This window comes from Panthera uncia (genome assembly GCF_023721935.1).
Source record: "Panthera uncia isolate 11264 chromosome B3 unlocalized genomic scaffold, Puncia_PCG_1.0 HiC_scaffold_1, whole genome shotgun sequence".
Classification (NCBI taxonomy): Eukaryota; Metazoa; Chordata; class Mammalia; order Carnivora; family Felidae; genus Panthera; species Panthera uncia.
The window spans coordinates 57883437-57900646 of record NW_026057582.1 but is presented as its reverse complement, the minus strand read 5'-3'; the positions used below and the strand labels follow the sequence as shown (position 1 = coordinate 57900646).

The 17210-nt window shown below is 35.6% G+C and overlaps 1 protein-coding gene across 2 annotated transcripts in view; it reads left to right on the top strand.

Annotated features, from left to right (window-relative positions):
* Positions 1–16790, top strand: part of GEMIN2 (gem nuclear organelle associated protein 2) — a 19186-nt gene extending 2396 nt beyond the window's left edge. The window contains exons 3-10 of one of the 2 annotated variants that reach the window (XM_049611595.1): positions 786–875; positions 1158–1217; positions 3790–3903; positions 5698–5742; positions 7054–7122; positions 11375–11485; positions 14498–14556; positions 16185–16790. In XM_049611595.1, coding sequence (XP_049467552.1) covers positions 786–875; positions 1158–1217; positions 3790–3903; positions 5698–5742; positions 7054–7122; positions 11375–11485; positions 14498–14556; positions 16185–16224 — 588 coding nt within the window. In that variant the 3' untranslated portion in view covers positions 16225–16790. The remainder of the gene's footprint in view (positions 1–785; positions 876–1157; positions 1218–3789; positions 3904–5697; positions 5743–7053; positions 7123–11374; positions 11486–14497; positions 14557–16184) is intronic. The other variant, XM_049611596.1, reaches the window with a different exon arrangement.
* The last annotated feature ends 420 nt before the right edge of the window (positions 16791–17210 follow it).

Sequence of the window (17210 nt, the reverse complement as noted above, 5' to 3'; positions counted from 1 at the left end):
CGAGCCCCGCGTCAGGCTCTGGGCTGATGGCTCGGAGCCTGGAGCCTGTTTCCGATTCTGTGTCTCCCTCTCTCTGCCCCTCCCCCGTTCATGCTCTGTCTCTCTCTGTCCCAAAAATAAAAAAAATTAAAAAAAAAAAAAAAAAAAGAGACACAAAATCAGAATCAGGCTCCAGGCTCTGAGCTATCAGCACAGAGCTTGATATGGGGCTTGAACCCACAAACCGTAAGATCACGACCTAAGCTAAAGTCAGACGCTTAACCAACTGAGCCACCCAGGTGCCCGAAACAGTTTTGTTATTATAGAAAGATAGGACTAGATTATATCTTCAGGACTCATATAATATTTCTTAGTTTAAAAACTTCAACTATGAACCATTCCAGATTGCTCTTATTGAAGTGACTATGCAAGGATCATTTCCTAATGTTTAATGTGTGTTTGTTTGAGAGAGAGAGAGAGAGAGCGAGCACGTGCGCTCAAGTCGGGGAGGGGCAGAAAGAAAGGGAGACACAGAATCCAAACCAGGCTCCAGGCTCAAACTCAGGAACCATGAGATCATAGCCTGAACCACCCAGGCTCCCCGTTTACTAATGTTTAAATTTGAACATAAATAGTAAAGTGAAAGGCCTATGTTTTGCATGTGCAAAAAGTATAATATTTTTCTTATATGGTCTTCATCATCTACTTTATTACTCTTCATCTTGATTCTGCTTTTACTTTACAGAGGCATGAGATTCTACTTATACCACTGACATTTACTGTAATATTTATGAATTGATCTCTAGCTTTCAGGATGCCAGCCTGCTCCTGAAGGATATTCTCCCACACTTCAGTGGCAACAACAACAAGTGGCACAGTTTTCATCTGTTCGACAGGTAAGTGTACTTTATTTAAACCAAATTAAACCTCTTTCCCCTCCCTCCCTTCCTCCATCAAGATTTATTTCTGTTCTTAGACTATAGTTGTAAAAATGAGATTCATTATTCTGAAGGATGAAGTTAAAATATTTATTAATCAATTACCAAATAATAATTATTAGAGATAATACAGTTTGAAACATGTTTTCCAAATTTCAGGATTGTTAGAATGCTGCACAGTTGATTTCTTTTCAGTTATCCATTCACTGGAGATCACTTGTCTAACTTTTCTTCCTTCAGAGTGTGATCAGACATAGAAGTCACTGGAAATCACAACAGTTGGACAGTAATGTGACCATGGTATGTAAGTTTCTTTAAGTTGTACAATGTGTACCTATTTGAGACAGTTCCTGTTTATTGCCAGTCTTTAAAGATTCACTTACTTAACCTATATTATTTTTGTTCCTTTTCACTGACCATTAATAGAAACAATTCCATTATATTGGTGGTCTTAAAAATATAGAATCAGTAATGCAAGTTGTTATTTTATGACAGTTTTAATCCATAGCATCTTGAGAGGCTTTGGATAGGTATTGTTAGGCCTCTACAAATTTTAAGAGTTCTTCTAGACATTGCTTTTTTAGAAAATAAATATATTTTTTAAAGAAAGAAAATAGGGGCGCCTGGGTGGTTCGGTCGGTTAAGTGTCTGACTTCAGCTCAGGTCATGATCTTGCGGTCCGTGAGTTCGAGCCCTGCGTTGGGCTCTGTGCCGACTGCTCAGAGCCTGGAGCCTGTTTCAGATTCTGTGTCTCCCTCTTTCTCTGCCCCTCCCCTGTTCATGCTCTGTCTCTCTCTGTCTCAAAAATAAATAAACATTAAAAAAAAAAATTTAAAGAAAGAAAATAAATATATTTTCAGTATTTACAAAAAGATTCAATGAGGTAATGGTGCCATACCACAGACATTTTGCTAAAGCCCGTCATGCATACTAGAAAGTAGTATTTTCTGTGCTTTATCAACTTAGATATAATTTTAAACTCTTCAGGAAATATGTTCTCTCTGGACTACTGAATAAAAAGGGGAGTTGGGGAAGAGATGGATACATTGTTCCAGGACAATACTTTTAATGTTTTAGGGAGTCTCATGTTCTTCCTGAGAATCAAATGCAAGTATTTATCTTCAAAGGAGAAAATTGTGTGCCCCAGCACACAGTTTTGCTCACAGTTTCAGGTAGCTGGTAGATTCCAGGTTTTAGAAGCTTCCTATAGGCAGTGCTTCCTAATGTCTCTTACATGGTGACACATTGGGATAAACGGAGCAGGCTGCTTGCATAGCCTTGGACTACCAGCTGAAAGCTGAGAGATTCACTATATAGACTCTACTTTCTTCTCCATACCAATTGAAAGCTCTGCTCTAGGAAAAGTGTGAAATGAACTAACGTTACTTGCCCACAGTCATTTAACTCATAAAAGGGATAGCTGAAATTCAAATTGAAGTTTGTTTGGCTATAAAGCCTTTTGCTGTGTTGTGAGGCCTCCTGGTAAAAAGGGGGTAGGGGAGGAAGGGTAGATGAGTAGATTTTTTTTTTCTTGCTCAGCATCAGGACTTTAGGGTACATGCTTACTAATTTAAAAAGAAGCTGCATCAGTAACATTATGACAACATAATTTTGTCAAAAATGTAAATGACCTAACATAATTGATTGAATAAATTCTGGTCCATCAAAACAGTGGAATATTAATAGCAATAACATGTTCATCATGGCAAAAGTAATCGTTACGTAAATAATGAAATTAAAAATGTCTAAAGCATTCTGACATTTAAAGCAACTATGTAAATATAAACATTTATTGATCTATTCAATCATTTATTATAAAGTACCTGCTGTAGTTAATAATCCGGGAATTATTCAGTGTTACCTGAAGCAGAAATAGTCTCTGACCTAATGGAGTAATGGAAAGGGCAAATACATTGTTTTAGTACAATAGACCTTTTCGGGGTCTCATATCTGTCCTGAGAATCTAATGAAAGCTATTTATCCTCAGGGGGAAAAAACCGTACCTATGCAAAGTAATGTGCAAGTTGATATGTACAAATAAAAATTGTTTCTTAATGTGGTTACATTGAGCTGAATGCCTCTCCCCACTGGTCCTACATTTGATGGTGTAGTATAAACCTATTCTTTCTTTGACTGAACTGCCCTTCCAGGTATGTGAAGTACATCATCCTGTCTCTTTCCCTGGTATAAACATCCTTTGTTCTTATAAACATTCTTAGTGTGTTTTTTTCCATACCAGTTTCCATCTTTATCACCCTTTTCTGAGCCTACTCTTGTTTGTTAGTGTCCATTAAAGTGTGATCCAAACTAGACATGTCCCACATAATGTGTAACACTTGGGCACTGTATTAGTTTGCTAGAGCTGCCATAACAAAACACTACAGATTGGGTGTTTTAACAAACAGTAATTTATTTTCTCACAGCTCTATAGACTGTGAAGTCTCAGATCAAGGTGTTAGTAGGTTTGACTCCTCTTGAGGCCTCTCTGGCTTGCAGATGGCCGTCTTCTCACTGTGTCCTCACATGGTCTTTCCTATGTGCACAAGCATCTCTAGTGCCTCTTGGTATGTCTGAATTTCCTCTTATAAGGACACTAGTCAGATTGGATGAAAGCCCACCCTAAAAACCTGATTTTAATATAATCCATTATAAAGGTCCTGTCTCCAGATACAGTCACAGTCTAAGATACTGGAAGTTAGGGCTTCAACGTACGAATTTTGGTGAGACAAAATTCAGCCCATAACAGGTACCATATCTTTGTGTTGAAGTCGTGGGAATACAGAGGACCTCACTTCTTTTTTTACTATTCAGTAAAAGAAAAATACATAGAAATAAGTAAATTCCTTTTTTTTTTTTTTCCTTTTTCTTTTAGCCAAAGTCTGAAGATGAAGAAGGCTGGAAAAAATTTTGTCTGGGTGAAAGGTTATGTGCTGAAGGGGCTGTGGGACCAGCTACAAGTGAAGGTCCTGGAATCGATTATGTACAAGTAGGTGATATGTGGATAAACAAAATAAAAGTGTTCTAATTTTGGTGTGTAATTTAACACAAAGACTTCACAAACTACAGCCTAGGCCGAATCTAGTCTGCAGCCCGTTTTTGTGCAGCCAATGAGCTACGACTGTTTTTTATAATACTAAGCGACTGAGACCGTGTGTGGCCTGCAAAGCCTAAAATACTTAGTGTTTGCCTCTTTACAGAAAATGTTTGCCAACCTATGACTTAATTAAGTGGCTCTTTAACTTAAAAATGTGCAGCCCAGTTTTTGAAACAGTGTACTGTGACCTTTCTTAGGTGGGCTTCTTATGTCTTAGGTTTTAGCTATGTGATACTTTTGAGTTAGATAAGATTCAGGGCTTTTGTTTTTTCTTTTTAATGTTTATTTTTATTTTTGAGAGAGAACCACGTACATGTGCACATGCATGCAAGCAACGGAGAGGCAAAGAGAGGAGACAGAGGATCTAAAGTGGGCTCTGTGCTTTCAGTGCAAGGCCCAATGTGGGGCTGAAACTCAGAACTGTGAGATCATGACCTGAATGGAAGTCGGATGCTTGAGCCGCTCAGGTGCCCCCAGGGCTTTTTTTTAGCCTGGGTTATGAGTTTTGAGTAGTCAGGGAAACAAAGGAAAACATGACACAGATGCTTAAAAATGCTTAGTAGATTTCAGGGGCACCTGAGAGGCTTGACTGGTTAAGCATCCAACTCTTGACTCTTGGCTCAGGTCATGATCTCACGGTTCCTGAGTTAGAGTCCTGCGTCAGGCTCTGCCCTGACAGTGGGAAGACTGCTTGGGATTCTCTCTCTCCCCCTTTCTCTCTGTTCTTCCCCCACTTGCGTGCGTGCACTCTTTTTTTCTCTCTCAAAATAAATAAATAAACCTAAAAAAAATACTTAGTAGATTTCATATTCTGGAGATGAAGTGTTAATAACACTTCACAAAACAACAAAAACTAATTGGTCCAAAAAATGTAAAATTTCCAAAAATCATGAAAAGATCAAGAACCCAATTGAAACAGAAAAGGCAAAGGATATAAGTAGCTCACAGAAAGAAAAATATGCATTTCTCTTACATGAGAAGATGCCCGCATTCAGTTGTAATAGAAATATAAGTCCACTGAGCTGCTATTTTCCAGCTAACGTTAACAAAGGAAATTTGATATTCTGTGTCAACAAGGGTTGGGAAAATAGGCACTCTTACACATGGTGGTAGGGATATAAGTAAATTCAGATCTATAAGCTAGCTATCTTGACACTGTTTCTTACACAATCTGTTGTTCTTCTGGATAATATCCATAATGTATGTTACATTTCAAAATGTATTTTAATTTGACAATTAAAACTTATTAACATTTATTGTATTTATTTTACTTATATATACAAGTAAAATACACCATGTGAAAGAACCATTTAAGGACGCAGAGTTAATGCATATCCTCTTAACTTTCTCAGAAATCAGTGTTGTTGTCATAATGAAGGATCCCAGCATTAAACTTCAGCGTACTTTTTTAACTGAATCAGATTAGGTTTGAAAAAAAATCACTCTAAGTCAAGTACCTTTAATTCCTAAAATGTTAGCTTTAGCTGAAGATTTTGAAAAAGTGTATACAACATGTTATTGTCATAGTATCAATTTTTTCATATTATCATTTTAAGAAATTTCATACTTTAACATTTTAATTACTAAAATCATTATCTTTAAATTTATGTAGTCAAATTGAAAAACATTTTTCAATACCTCCTTTATAATACCATTTAGTAAATTTCAGTCTCATTTTTCTTTCAGATTGGTTTTCCTCCCTTGCTTAGTATTGTTAGCAGAATGAATCAGGTAAAATCCATAATAAGTATGTATTTATTCTTTTATTTCCAATGTGTATGAAAGTATTATGAATACATTTATTGAACACTTACAATATATAAGATCCTGTCCTAAACTCTTTAACAGTTCTTATTTAATCACCAATATAACCCTTTATGGGGAGTTATTATTAATATCCAACTTTTATGGATTAGGAAACAGAATTGGAGTTTTTCAGCAAAATTTAATGGCAACACTGGGATTCAGTCCCAGTTTGACCTAATTCCATAGCTCATGCTAAATCATTTTGCTAAACTATTCAATTGTGTACATTTCAGTTATAAGTCTTAGATTTTGGGATTTGAAGTAAAATGAAGGTGAAATTGCTATGAAATACACAGGGGCACCTGGGTGGCTCAGTTGATTAAGCCTCTGACTTCGGCTCATGTCATGACCTAGCAGTTAGTGAGTTCGAGCCCAACATTGGGCTCTGTGCTGACAGCTTAGAGCCTGGAGTCTGCCTCGGATTCTGTCTCCTTCTCTCTGCCCCTCCCCTGCTTATGGTCTGTCTCTCTCTACCTCTCAAAATTAAGCATTAAAAAAAAAAAAAAAATTAAAAAGAAAAAGAATGAAATAATTTCTTAGACAAAAGGGGAGAAAAATGGACTTTGGTTCTTCAGTCTTTTAGGATGAGGAATTCTATTACCTACTTAAAGAGCAAGTAAAAATTTTGATTGTTTTGCCTTCACATAGCACTGGGTGCCCTTGGAAGATAAATTTTTTTAAGGGTCATATGCTGTTGTAAATCATATACTGGCTAACAGTTTCACTTACTTGATCATTTGCATTAAATGCTGTAGTAGTCATTCTCAGTGTCCAACTATCCTTGAATAAGCGAGAGAATATTTTCAACAGTTTAATAAATTCTGTCTATATAGCTTTAAAACAGATCTTTCTCCACAGTAACTTTTTTTTTATATTTTTACTTTGACTTAATGAAAATAACTTGAAGGTATTTATGCAAAGATTTTTTTTAAGAGCACATGGAATTTTTCGGGTATTTATAAACTAAATTAGTAGTTACAAACTAAATCCTAGGATTTAAACCAAGATATTGATACTTGAAAGTATATAAGAATATTTGTCTAAAAAGTCTTCTCACTGAGTGAGCCACCTAACCAATTACTAAATACAGTCATAATTTTCTCTGGAAGTCTAAAGAATGGGACCATTTTAAATATCAGAGTTGTTTTCTAACTAAACTTAATGAAACCCATGTTGAACTTGTCTTTGTTTTATTACTAATTCATTTCTTCCACTTCCCCTTTCTCCTTTTTTTAGGCAACAGTAACTAGTGTCTTGGAATATCTGAGTAATTGGTTTGGAGAAAGAGACTTTACTCCAGAATTGGTAGTATTGCTTCTTTTTATTTTAATAATGCAGACAAAATTATACATACTTATTTCATATATGAGATATGACTAACATGTTTATAGATGTATGTATCATACCTGTGTATAATTATGTGTATGATGTAAACTATGTTTGTTTGCACTGAAATTAGGAATTTATGCTAGCATGCAAATCAACATGCTACTTCTTTTGTTGAAAAAGACTTGCCTTAGAAAAAGTCAACTAAAGAGTTGATTTATATCCTGAGAGAAGCAACATATCTCATGGCAGTGTAGTAACAAACAGTTACAAACTGGCATCCAGTCTGGAGATCCCATTTTGACTGGCTTAACAAAGTTAGAAATACATTTTCTCAAATGGCTTTGAAATCCAATCCACAAAAGAATATTAAATGCCAACAATAATACCAAGCACTATGTGCCAGGCATTACTCTAAGAACTTTGAATATAGTGACTCCTTGAGTCCTCCAGTAACCTATGAGCTGTTATTTGCATTTTACAGATAAGGAAACTGGAGCACATAAGGATTCAGTAACTTGCTTAAGATCACACATCTCATAACTGGCAGAACAGAGATTCACACCCCAGCAGTCTGGCCATACTCTTAACAACTACGCTTCAATGGTCTCTCTACTTTATAGTTTTATATTCACAGATCATTTTTCACCAAAACCGGGGTCAGTTTGATGGGCATTATATAAATGAATTATCTACATTAGTCCCCTAGTAAGAAATTTTATTGTCCTTTGAAGCTAGATTTGATTTTTAGAAACATGTATTTTTTATAGTTAAAAGATATTTGTAAAAGAGTGTACCTGAGGCTCCAAAGCTCCCTGTCAAAGCATAAGATATAATCTTTGCCCTCCAGAAGTTTAGAATCTGTCTGGGAGAAACAGATAAACCAACATTATATGGTGTACAAATTTCTAAGCTTGCCATTCAGGCAAGTGGCTTAGATAAGGCTCTTACATAAGTATGATGGTGATATCCTTTATCACTAGATTTTCATTTTTCGTTTTTGTATTTTATTCTTTTAAGTCTCTGCTATGTTACATGTACTTCTTAAGGGGAAAATAATGTTTAAAATCACTGCTTCTAAAAAATAAATAAAAATAAATCACTGTTGGGGCACCTGGGTGGCTCAGTTGGTTAAGCGTCCGACTTTGGCTCAGGTCATGATCTCATGGTTTATGAGTTTGAGCCCCAAATTGGGCTCTGAGCTGACAGCTCAGAGCCTGGAGCCTGCTTCCAATTCTGTGTCTCCCACTCTTTCTACTCCTCCCCAACTCGGGCTTTGTCCTTCTCTCTCAAAAATAAATAAAAGCATTAAAAAAAATGTTTTTAATTAAAAATAAACAAAAATTAAAAAAATAAATCACTGTTTCTGATTCAGTGCTCAAACATGTCTTTTACATAGTATAATTAACGTATTATTCTGGAATTTTTAGCTCACATTACATATATATATTTCCGTATGATAATATAATTCACATAATTTCCATTGTCTTAATGCCTTATAGTTTACTTCGATTCTCTCATTAATGATCATTTGAGTTCTTCCTTATATTTTACAATCATGACTAAATTATAAACATTTATATTAATTTCACTTTGTCAATTTCTTAGGATATTGCTAGAATATAATTATTGGGTCAAGGTTTTATAAGCATTTGTAACACTCTCCCAGATTGCTTTCCAAAAGGAATGAACTAGTTAAGAATGCCATCAGCAAAGGATTCTTATTTCTTTTCCCTGCAACTCTATTTTTCTGGAACCATATGCAATTGCTATTTCTGTAGTTTAAAAACATTTGATTATCAGTAATTCAGTATGGTTCAATCTAACATTTTATAATTTCTGTTTTCAAATTGACTGAATTTATAGTGGTATTTCATATTAAAGACAATTTATATTTCTTTCAGTGTCAGTGAAACAATATTTTTCCCATGCATTAGTATATTAGCTATACCTTCAATAGAAAACTTTGTTCATATTCGTGTTACTTGTTCATTGGCATCTGTGTATTGAACTCTAAATTCTGTATCAGTTCTTTCTGTCTGATAGTGACCTTTTAGCAGTATTACATGACCTGTTTTCCTTCTCTTCCTTTAATCTTTATTTTTTTAACTCTGTGTTGTAAGATTTTTTTGATTTTTTTGATTTTTTTTTTTAACTTCTAAAGATTACTCACTGAAGGGGGTGGTAAGTTTGGCTTTTCCTATTAATTAGTGAAAGCATATTACCAAAAAGTAACTGTATTTGCCAGAGGAACCATCGAAGTGTTTCTGAACCAATGACAACTGCTTTACTAAATTGTAACCTAGTAAATCCTTTGAGTCTAACTTTGAGTAACTGTATCTTAAATCAACAGTGTTCAATTTCTGTATCCAAGTAACCATACCATCAGAACACTCCTATTGAGAATATCAGTGTTTAAAGTAAAAACCTAGATCATGAAGTTTGCTTATCATATACTAACAAAAGGAAAATGGAACTCTTTTTGAAAATTTCTGTACTTGGGATTACTTTAATATTTTTTTGAGAAATACAGCCTCATTTTTCATCCAAATATGAAAGTATTAAGGAAAATTTTTTGCTATTTTGTGGTGGGTTTTATGTTTTAGTATTGCCACAGTGTGCTCACTGTTTGCTGACCTTTGAAAAAAGGAACCTCTCACTATAAATCTTAGACAATCAGCGGTTTAAGCACCATTTGAATACCTGAATGCCAGCTATATATAGTAAATGTGGTGCTGAACATGTGAGTCAAGTTTAAATGTACAATAGCTTTTTTGATATAGAAGAGAATTCCACTTACTATTTATTTAAAAAAACCTAGATGTGAATCTTTTGTTTAGGAAAAAGTTTTATTGATTTTGGGGTTGCTTGAGGAGCTAATTTACTTTTGTTGCATAAATTGTTATGTAACCGTTGTTCTAATATTCTTTAGGTTTCTCCAAAGTGATGTATTGCTCAGATTAAACTCTGTCATATACACTGCTGGTAGAAATATAATTGGATACATCTTTTATGGAGTAAAATTTAGTGGTTATATCTCAGAAACCTTTATGAACATACATATGCTTTGATACCACCATTTTATTTCTAGGAATTTAGCCCAAGAAATCAATGAGAAATGCTCTAAAACTTATTTTAAGGATATTTATCACACTATTTTTTATATAACAGCAACAAATTAAGCCTCTTAAGTGCTCAATAATAGGAAATTGGCTAAGTAAGTTTTGGTGCATCCAGAATGGAACATTCATTTCACAAATATTTTAATTAAGCTCCTGTTGTGTTCCAACTCTAGACTGAGTCCTGAGGGTATAATATCTATCATTATAACCTCACAGAGTTTGGGGGAAAGAAAGAATAAACCAGCTATGATAGGAAAGTATGATAAGTACTTGGTTAAAGAGTATTTATATAAGTGCTATGTTGAGATTAATAACATTCCCTTGTTAATCCCTATGTATTACAAGTAAAAGAGATGGTTACAAAATGTTATTACCCCACTATTAATGTTACAATAATGATAGAACTTTATCTTTTAAAAGTTGTAAGTGTAAATAGGAAAAAGATGAACATTTTTAAAGTTTTAGCGAAAATTTTATCTGGATGGTGGGATTGCAGGTTTTTTTGTGCTTTTTGTATTCTTCAGTTTTTCTGCATTAAGTATATATTCCTTTTGTAATTGAAAAGAAAAAACCTATTTTATTTATTTTTAGTGGTCAGAAAAACCCATTTTAAAAGAGGATGGGGATAGATTTCATTTGCCATGGTACTTAATAGAAGTATAGAAGTATCAAAACATTATTTCATCTAGAGTATAGTTCCTTTGTATAGACACAGGGGACAAAGTTAGAAAATTATAAAATTATTCATGTATCTGTCTATGGACGGAAGAGGAAAAAATGTATCTTAATTTTTGCAGGGACTTACACACTTCTTAATGTAGTTTTCTGGTCATGAATTAGGACTTCATTTATAGTAAGAATCTCTGAAATGAACTCTTTGGGGCTAAGGGTATTTTGAAGTGTCTGATGTTCTGTGTTTATAGTAAGAGGATACAAAAGAGATCAGCTGGCTGTCTAGATGATCCTTTGTTGTCTGTATCCAAACATAATACAGTTAAATGTTAAATAAAGTTATCCATAGCAAATAACCAGACACAACATTGGACATTTTTTAAGTTAAACTTATAGTGTAGTATTTGCTATTTACTACCTTTTAAAATCCTGTTTAGGGAAGGTGGCTTTATGCTTTATTGGCTTGTCTTGAAAAACCTTTATTACCTGAGGCTCATTCACTGATTCGGCAGCTTGCAAGAAGGTGCTCTGAAGTAAGACTCTTAGTGGTAAGTTACAACTTACTATTTCAAATTGAAAGCACTCTTCAATTTATATGGTGATAAAAAGGATCCCATTGAAATACGAAAATGTGGAATATTTTATTAGTCGAGATTAGATTTAGGCACATAATAAAAATAGGCCTAAAATAACAGGTTAAACAAAATGGAACTGTTTTTTTCTCAGATAAAAGAAGTCTGGGGGTGCCTGGCTGGCTTAGTCTGAAGAGCATGTGACTTGATCTCGGGGTCATCATTCAAGCCCCACATTGAGTGTAGAGATGACTTAAATCAAGTTTAAAAGAAATAAATATTAAGGGGTTCCTGGGTAGCTCAGTTAATTGTCTACCTCCTAGGCTTGATCTCATGGTCATGAGTTCAAGCCCCAAATTGGGCTCTGTGTGGAGCCTACTTAAAGAAAAAGAAAAATTTAAATAAGGAAAGTCTACAAGTGGATAGATCAGATCTAAGATGGCAGTAACCCAGGCCTTTCAGTTCTGCTTCGTGGCTTCCATCTTCAAGCTCACCTCATGATCCAGGACAGCTGCTGGAGCTTCAGCCACTATATTATTTGCTTTTAGGAAGCTAGAAAGAAGAGAAGGTATCCTCTAATAAAGTTTCCCAGAGGTTCCACAAGCACATCTGGCTATATAGCTCATTTAGCCAAAATTTAGTCACATGGCCATAAGGAACTGTGGGAAATGTTTACTTTTAGCTGGTGGCAGTGTCCTCAGCTAAAACTGAGCTTCATTTGCTAAATAGTAAGGGGACACAAGCTGGAATGGTCAGCTAACAGTCTCTGACAAAATGATTATTTTGAATTTCTCCAGTTAGATGCTTAACTAACTCATGCCTGCAGCATTATAATATAAATAAATTTTATGCTGGATTAAGCCCATTTGTGATTTTTTCTTTCATCCCTTCTTTCCCTTCCACAAAATGTATACTTGTTCTCCACTGACTACTCCAAAATATTTTTATTAAACATCCATGATATGGCCCAAACTAACTTATATGGCCTGTACTCCAAGCCAAATGTACTTGCTACTAATACTCAGTAAATATTTCCCATGTTTTGTTCCTAGACTTTATTTCCTCTACAGAAGTGCCTTTTCAGGCTTCTAGTTCTGCATCTAAATACCATTTACTTTTTACAATCTGGCTCATATTTTACTACTTTTTTTTTTTTAAGTTTTTATCAATTTATTTTGAGAGAGAGAGAGTGCAAGCCGGGGAGGTACAGAGAGAAAGGGAGAATCCCAAGCAGGCTCTGCACTATGGGCTAAAACTCATAAACCTTGAGATCATGACCTGAGCCGAAGTCATATGCTTAACCAGCTGAGCTACCCAGGCCGCCTCATATTCCACTACTTTCTATGATACTTTCCCTGATCCTAACAATTAAGAAGAATCTCTGTATCCTCTATTTTCCCAGTATACTTTGTATCTTTTTTATGGACACTTAACACATTTTTCCTTTCATTAAAGTTAATACGGATATTTCATCTTCTGTGCTATTAGCAAGTAGTAGGTTTTATTTAGCTTTGTTCCATATAGCACTTGACACATAGAGTTGAGTATACTAACACCATGGAAGTTTGTCCTGAGTTTGAATTAACATGGGACATGTCTGTTACAACATTACTCAATAGGTTATTGTGACTATATCTTGAAATGTATAAAAATAAATATCAGGGGCACCTGGCTGGCTCAGTTGGCAGGCCATGTGACCCTTGATTGTGGGGTCATTAGTTCAAGCCCCCACGTTGGGTGTGGAAATTACTTTAACAAAATAAAATCTTGGGGTGCCTGGATGGGTCAGTCAGTTAAGTGTCTGACTCTTGATTTCTGCTCAGGTCATGATCTCACCATGGTTTGTGGATCGAACCCCACATGGGGCTCTGCACTGTCAACACAGGGCCTACTTGGGATTCTCTCCCTGTCTCTACGTTTTTTCCTGCTCGTGCACACACAAGCTCTCCAAAATAAACTTTAAAAAAGTAATTTTAAAAAAATCTTAAAATGAAGAATGAATGAATAAATAAATAAATTTCATACTCTCTGTAAGACCACTTTATAAAACTTACAGTTCAGCAACTACCTTCATTACAATTGAGAACCCTTACCTGAACTGGTTTCTGGTATGTTATTTTTTTTACATTTATTTATTTATTTTTGAGAGACTGAGACAGAACACAAGTGGGGGAGGGGCAGAGAGAGGGGGACACAGAATCTGAAGCAGGCTCCAGGCTCTGAGCTGTCAGTACAGAGCCCGACACGGGGATTGAACTCACAAACCGTGAGATCACGACCTGAGCCAAAGTCGGATGCTCAACCGACGGAGCCACCTAGATGCCCCTCTGGTATGTCTTAATTTAGAAGGGGTGCCTGGGTGGCTCAGTGGTTAAGCGTCCGACTTCAGCTCAGGTCATGATCTCACAGTTCATGGGTTTGAGCCCTGCATCAGGCTCTGTGCTGACAGCTCAGAGCCTGGAGCCTGCTTCAGATTCTATGTCTCCCTCTCTCTCTGTCCCTCCCCGGCTCACACTCTGTTTCTCTCTCTCTCTGTCTCTCTCAAAAATAAATAAACATTAATTCTTTTTTTTTTTTTTTAAATTTAGAAGCCAGGATTTCACTCCTCAATTGTAAGCTCTTTAACACATTTTTATATAATTTTTTTTCACTACTGTCTAGTTAGGATATAGGATATAGGCTCCTTTTTTTTTTTTTTTTTTTTTTTGCTACTCTACTTGGAACAAGAAAAGATCTCTCTCCCAAGTTATTCTCCTTTGAGCCTTCAACTGTTTCTTTTCCCTGTTGAGCATCTTTCTTCAAAAGATTATGTTAGATGTTCCTCACGGGTTATTAGTTCTATAGTTTTCTCCTTTTTCTTTGAGGTTTTCTATTGCCATGTGATTATTACTATTATCTAATAAATTTTTCATGTTTTACATCTTAAAAGCAAATTTGCTTCAGAAATATTAGGGAGAACTCTACATTTTTCTGTTTTTTTCCCTTTAGGACAGCAAAGATGATGAGCGGGTTCCTGCTTTGAATTTATTAATCTGCCTGGTTAGCAGGTAAGTAACCCTTGGATCCTTGCTTTATAATAGTGTTATTAATGGAGACTATTGTTTTCATTTTCTTTTTTTTTTTGTTTTTAATTTTCTTTTTTTTTTAACGTTTATTTATTTTTGAGACAGAGAGAGACAGAGCATGAACGGGGGAGGGTCAGAGAGCGGGAGACACAGAATCTGAAACAGGCTCCAGGCTCTGAGCTATCAGCACAGAGCCCGACGTGGGGCTCAAACTCACGGACCGCAAGATCATGACCTGAGCTGAAGTTGGCCGCTTAACTGACTGAGCCACCCAGGCGCCCCTATTGTTTTCATTTTCAAGCAGAGGAAATTAAGGTGTAAAGAAACAATATTATATGTATCGCAATTCCCTATTTATTTTAAAATTTTTTTTAATGTTTATTTATTTTTGAGAGAGAGACAGAGTGTGAGTGGGGAAGGGGCAGAGAGAGGGAGACAGAGAACCCAAAGCAGGCTCCAGGCTCTGAGCTGTCAGCACAGAGCCTGACGTGGGGCTTAAACTCACAAACCATGAGATCATGACCTGAGCTGAAATCAGACGCTCAGCCGACTGAGCCACCCAGGTGCCCCACAATTTCCTATATTTCTAGTTTTTCTCTGTAAGTAATGCTTCAGTGAAGATCCTATTATTTCCTGAGGGCAAACTCCTAGAAGTAAGTTGAAAGGCATGCCATGTAGTTTTATTTATTTATGCATGTACTTTTTTTTAAAGTTTATTTATTTATTTATTTTGAGGTGGCGGGGGGGGGGGGGGGGGGGGGAGAAAGAGAAACCTAAGCAGGCTCTGCACTGTCAGCATGGAGCCCAATGTGGGTCTTGAACTCAACCCGTGAGATCATGACCTGAGCAGAAATCAAGAGTCGGATGCTTAACTGACTGAGCCACCCAGGCATGTAGTTTTAAAACAGATATTTATTAATAGTTTCCCTTCCAGAAACTCATACTTTTCTGTATTCCCAGAAAGTGTCAGTGAGACCCTCTCCTATTCAACACTGGGCATTTTCAATTAATATAAATATTTCCATTTTCATAATAAAAAGATGTAAATTATTTTTATTTACATGTGTTTAATTACCAGTGAAGGTAAAAAATATTTCATTCTATTGCAATTTTGTTTCATTTGATTCTTTTTTATCTTGTTTTATAATTACATAAAATATTTACATTATTCCAAAGTTAAAATTTTAATTCAAGGTACATTTGAAATATTTTAGAATTCACCTTTATCGTCTTTAGCCTTTCTCCCCCTTAGTTTTCCATTTTAAATTTTTGGTTTATCGTTCATTGTTTCTTTTTAAAAGTATAAGCAAGTATACATAAATATATCTGCATTTGTACACATGCTCACAAATGTAGCATACTAAACATACTGTTCTGAAATTGCGGGGTTTTTTTCACTTATTAAATCCTAGAAACTGCACTATAGCAGGGTAGGTATTTTCCTCATTCCTTCTTTACAGAAGCCTCATAGTCTTCCACTGTGTTGATGTACTGTTATTTATTCAACCAGTGCCCTTATTGATGGATATTTGGGTTATTTGTGGTGTTTTGCTATTACAAATAGTGCTATTAACATTTTTTAAACATACGTTAAATTCTTTTTTTATTAGGTATTTTGACCAACGTGATTTAGCTGATGAACCATCTTGATGTAGTTGATCTCTCAGGAATGGAAGATACTGGTGATGAAGGCAGCCCGAGTCTGAGGATATACAGTGACAACTCAAGTATCTTCAGCACTATTTGAAGGGTCTTCATCTTAACCTGTGCATCTCAACTTGATATTCAGAAGATAAATTGCATTGCTTTGAATATCCAAAGTATCTTTGGAAAATCCCAGCAAGTTTTTGATGAATAGTTTAAACAGTTTTCTGTAATCACATGCTTTTAAAACAAATTGAGTGCCATTTATTGGTGAAGCATCCTGTACAGAAACTGTATGGTGAAATTTTACAGAGGTGCTGTTTCATTGTGTTTTTACATATATACACATGAACTTTTCTTGTAAATGTGTTTTTTGGGGCACCTGGATGGCTCAGTCAGTTGAGTCCAACTCTTGATTTTGGCTCAGGTCGTGACTTCACAGTTTGTGTGATCAAGCCCCACATTGGGCCGTGCACTGACATTATAGAGCCTGCTAGGGATTCTGTTTCTTCTTCTCTCTGCCACTCCTCTCTATTTCTCTCTCAAAATAAATAAACATTAAAAAAAAAAAATCTTGTTTTGACTCTTGACAAAAGATAATGGATAAATGTCCTTACTATTAGAATTAAGATAATCTTGATTAGGGTGCCTGGGTGGCTCAGTCGGTTAAGTGCCCAACTTCGGCTCAGGTCCTGATCTCACAGTTCGTGGGTTAGAACCCCTCATCAGGCTCTGTGCTATGAGCACAGAGCCCAGAGTTTGCTTCAGATTCTGTGTCTCCCTCTCTCTCTGCCCCTCCCCCGCTCACGCTCTGTCTCACTCTCTTTTTAACTTGTTAACTTTTTAACATCATTTTCAATAATACTTTTTCTTAACACATCATTTTGTCTGTCAAATCTCTTATTCATATCACTTATAATTTATGTATTTTTTATCTATTTCTTTGTTGGTTAGGAATATTTTCTACTTTAACAGATTCAAGTAGCAATGGC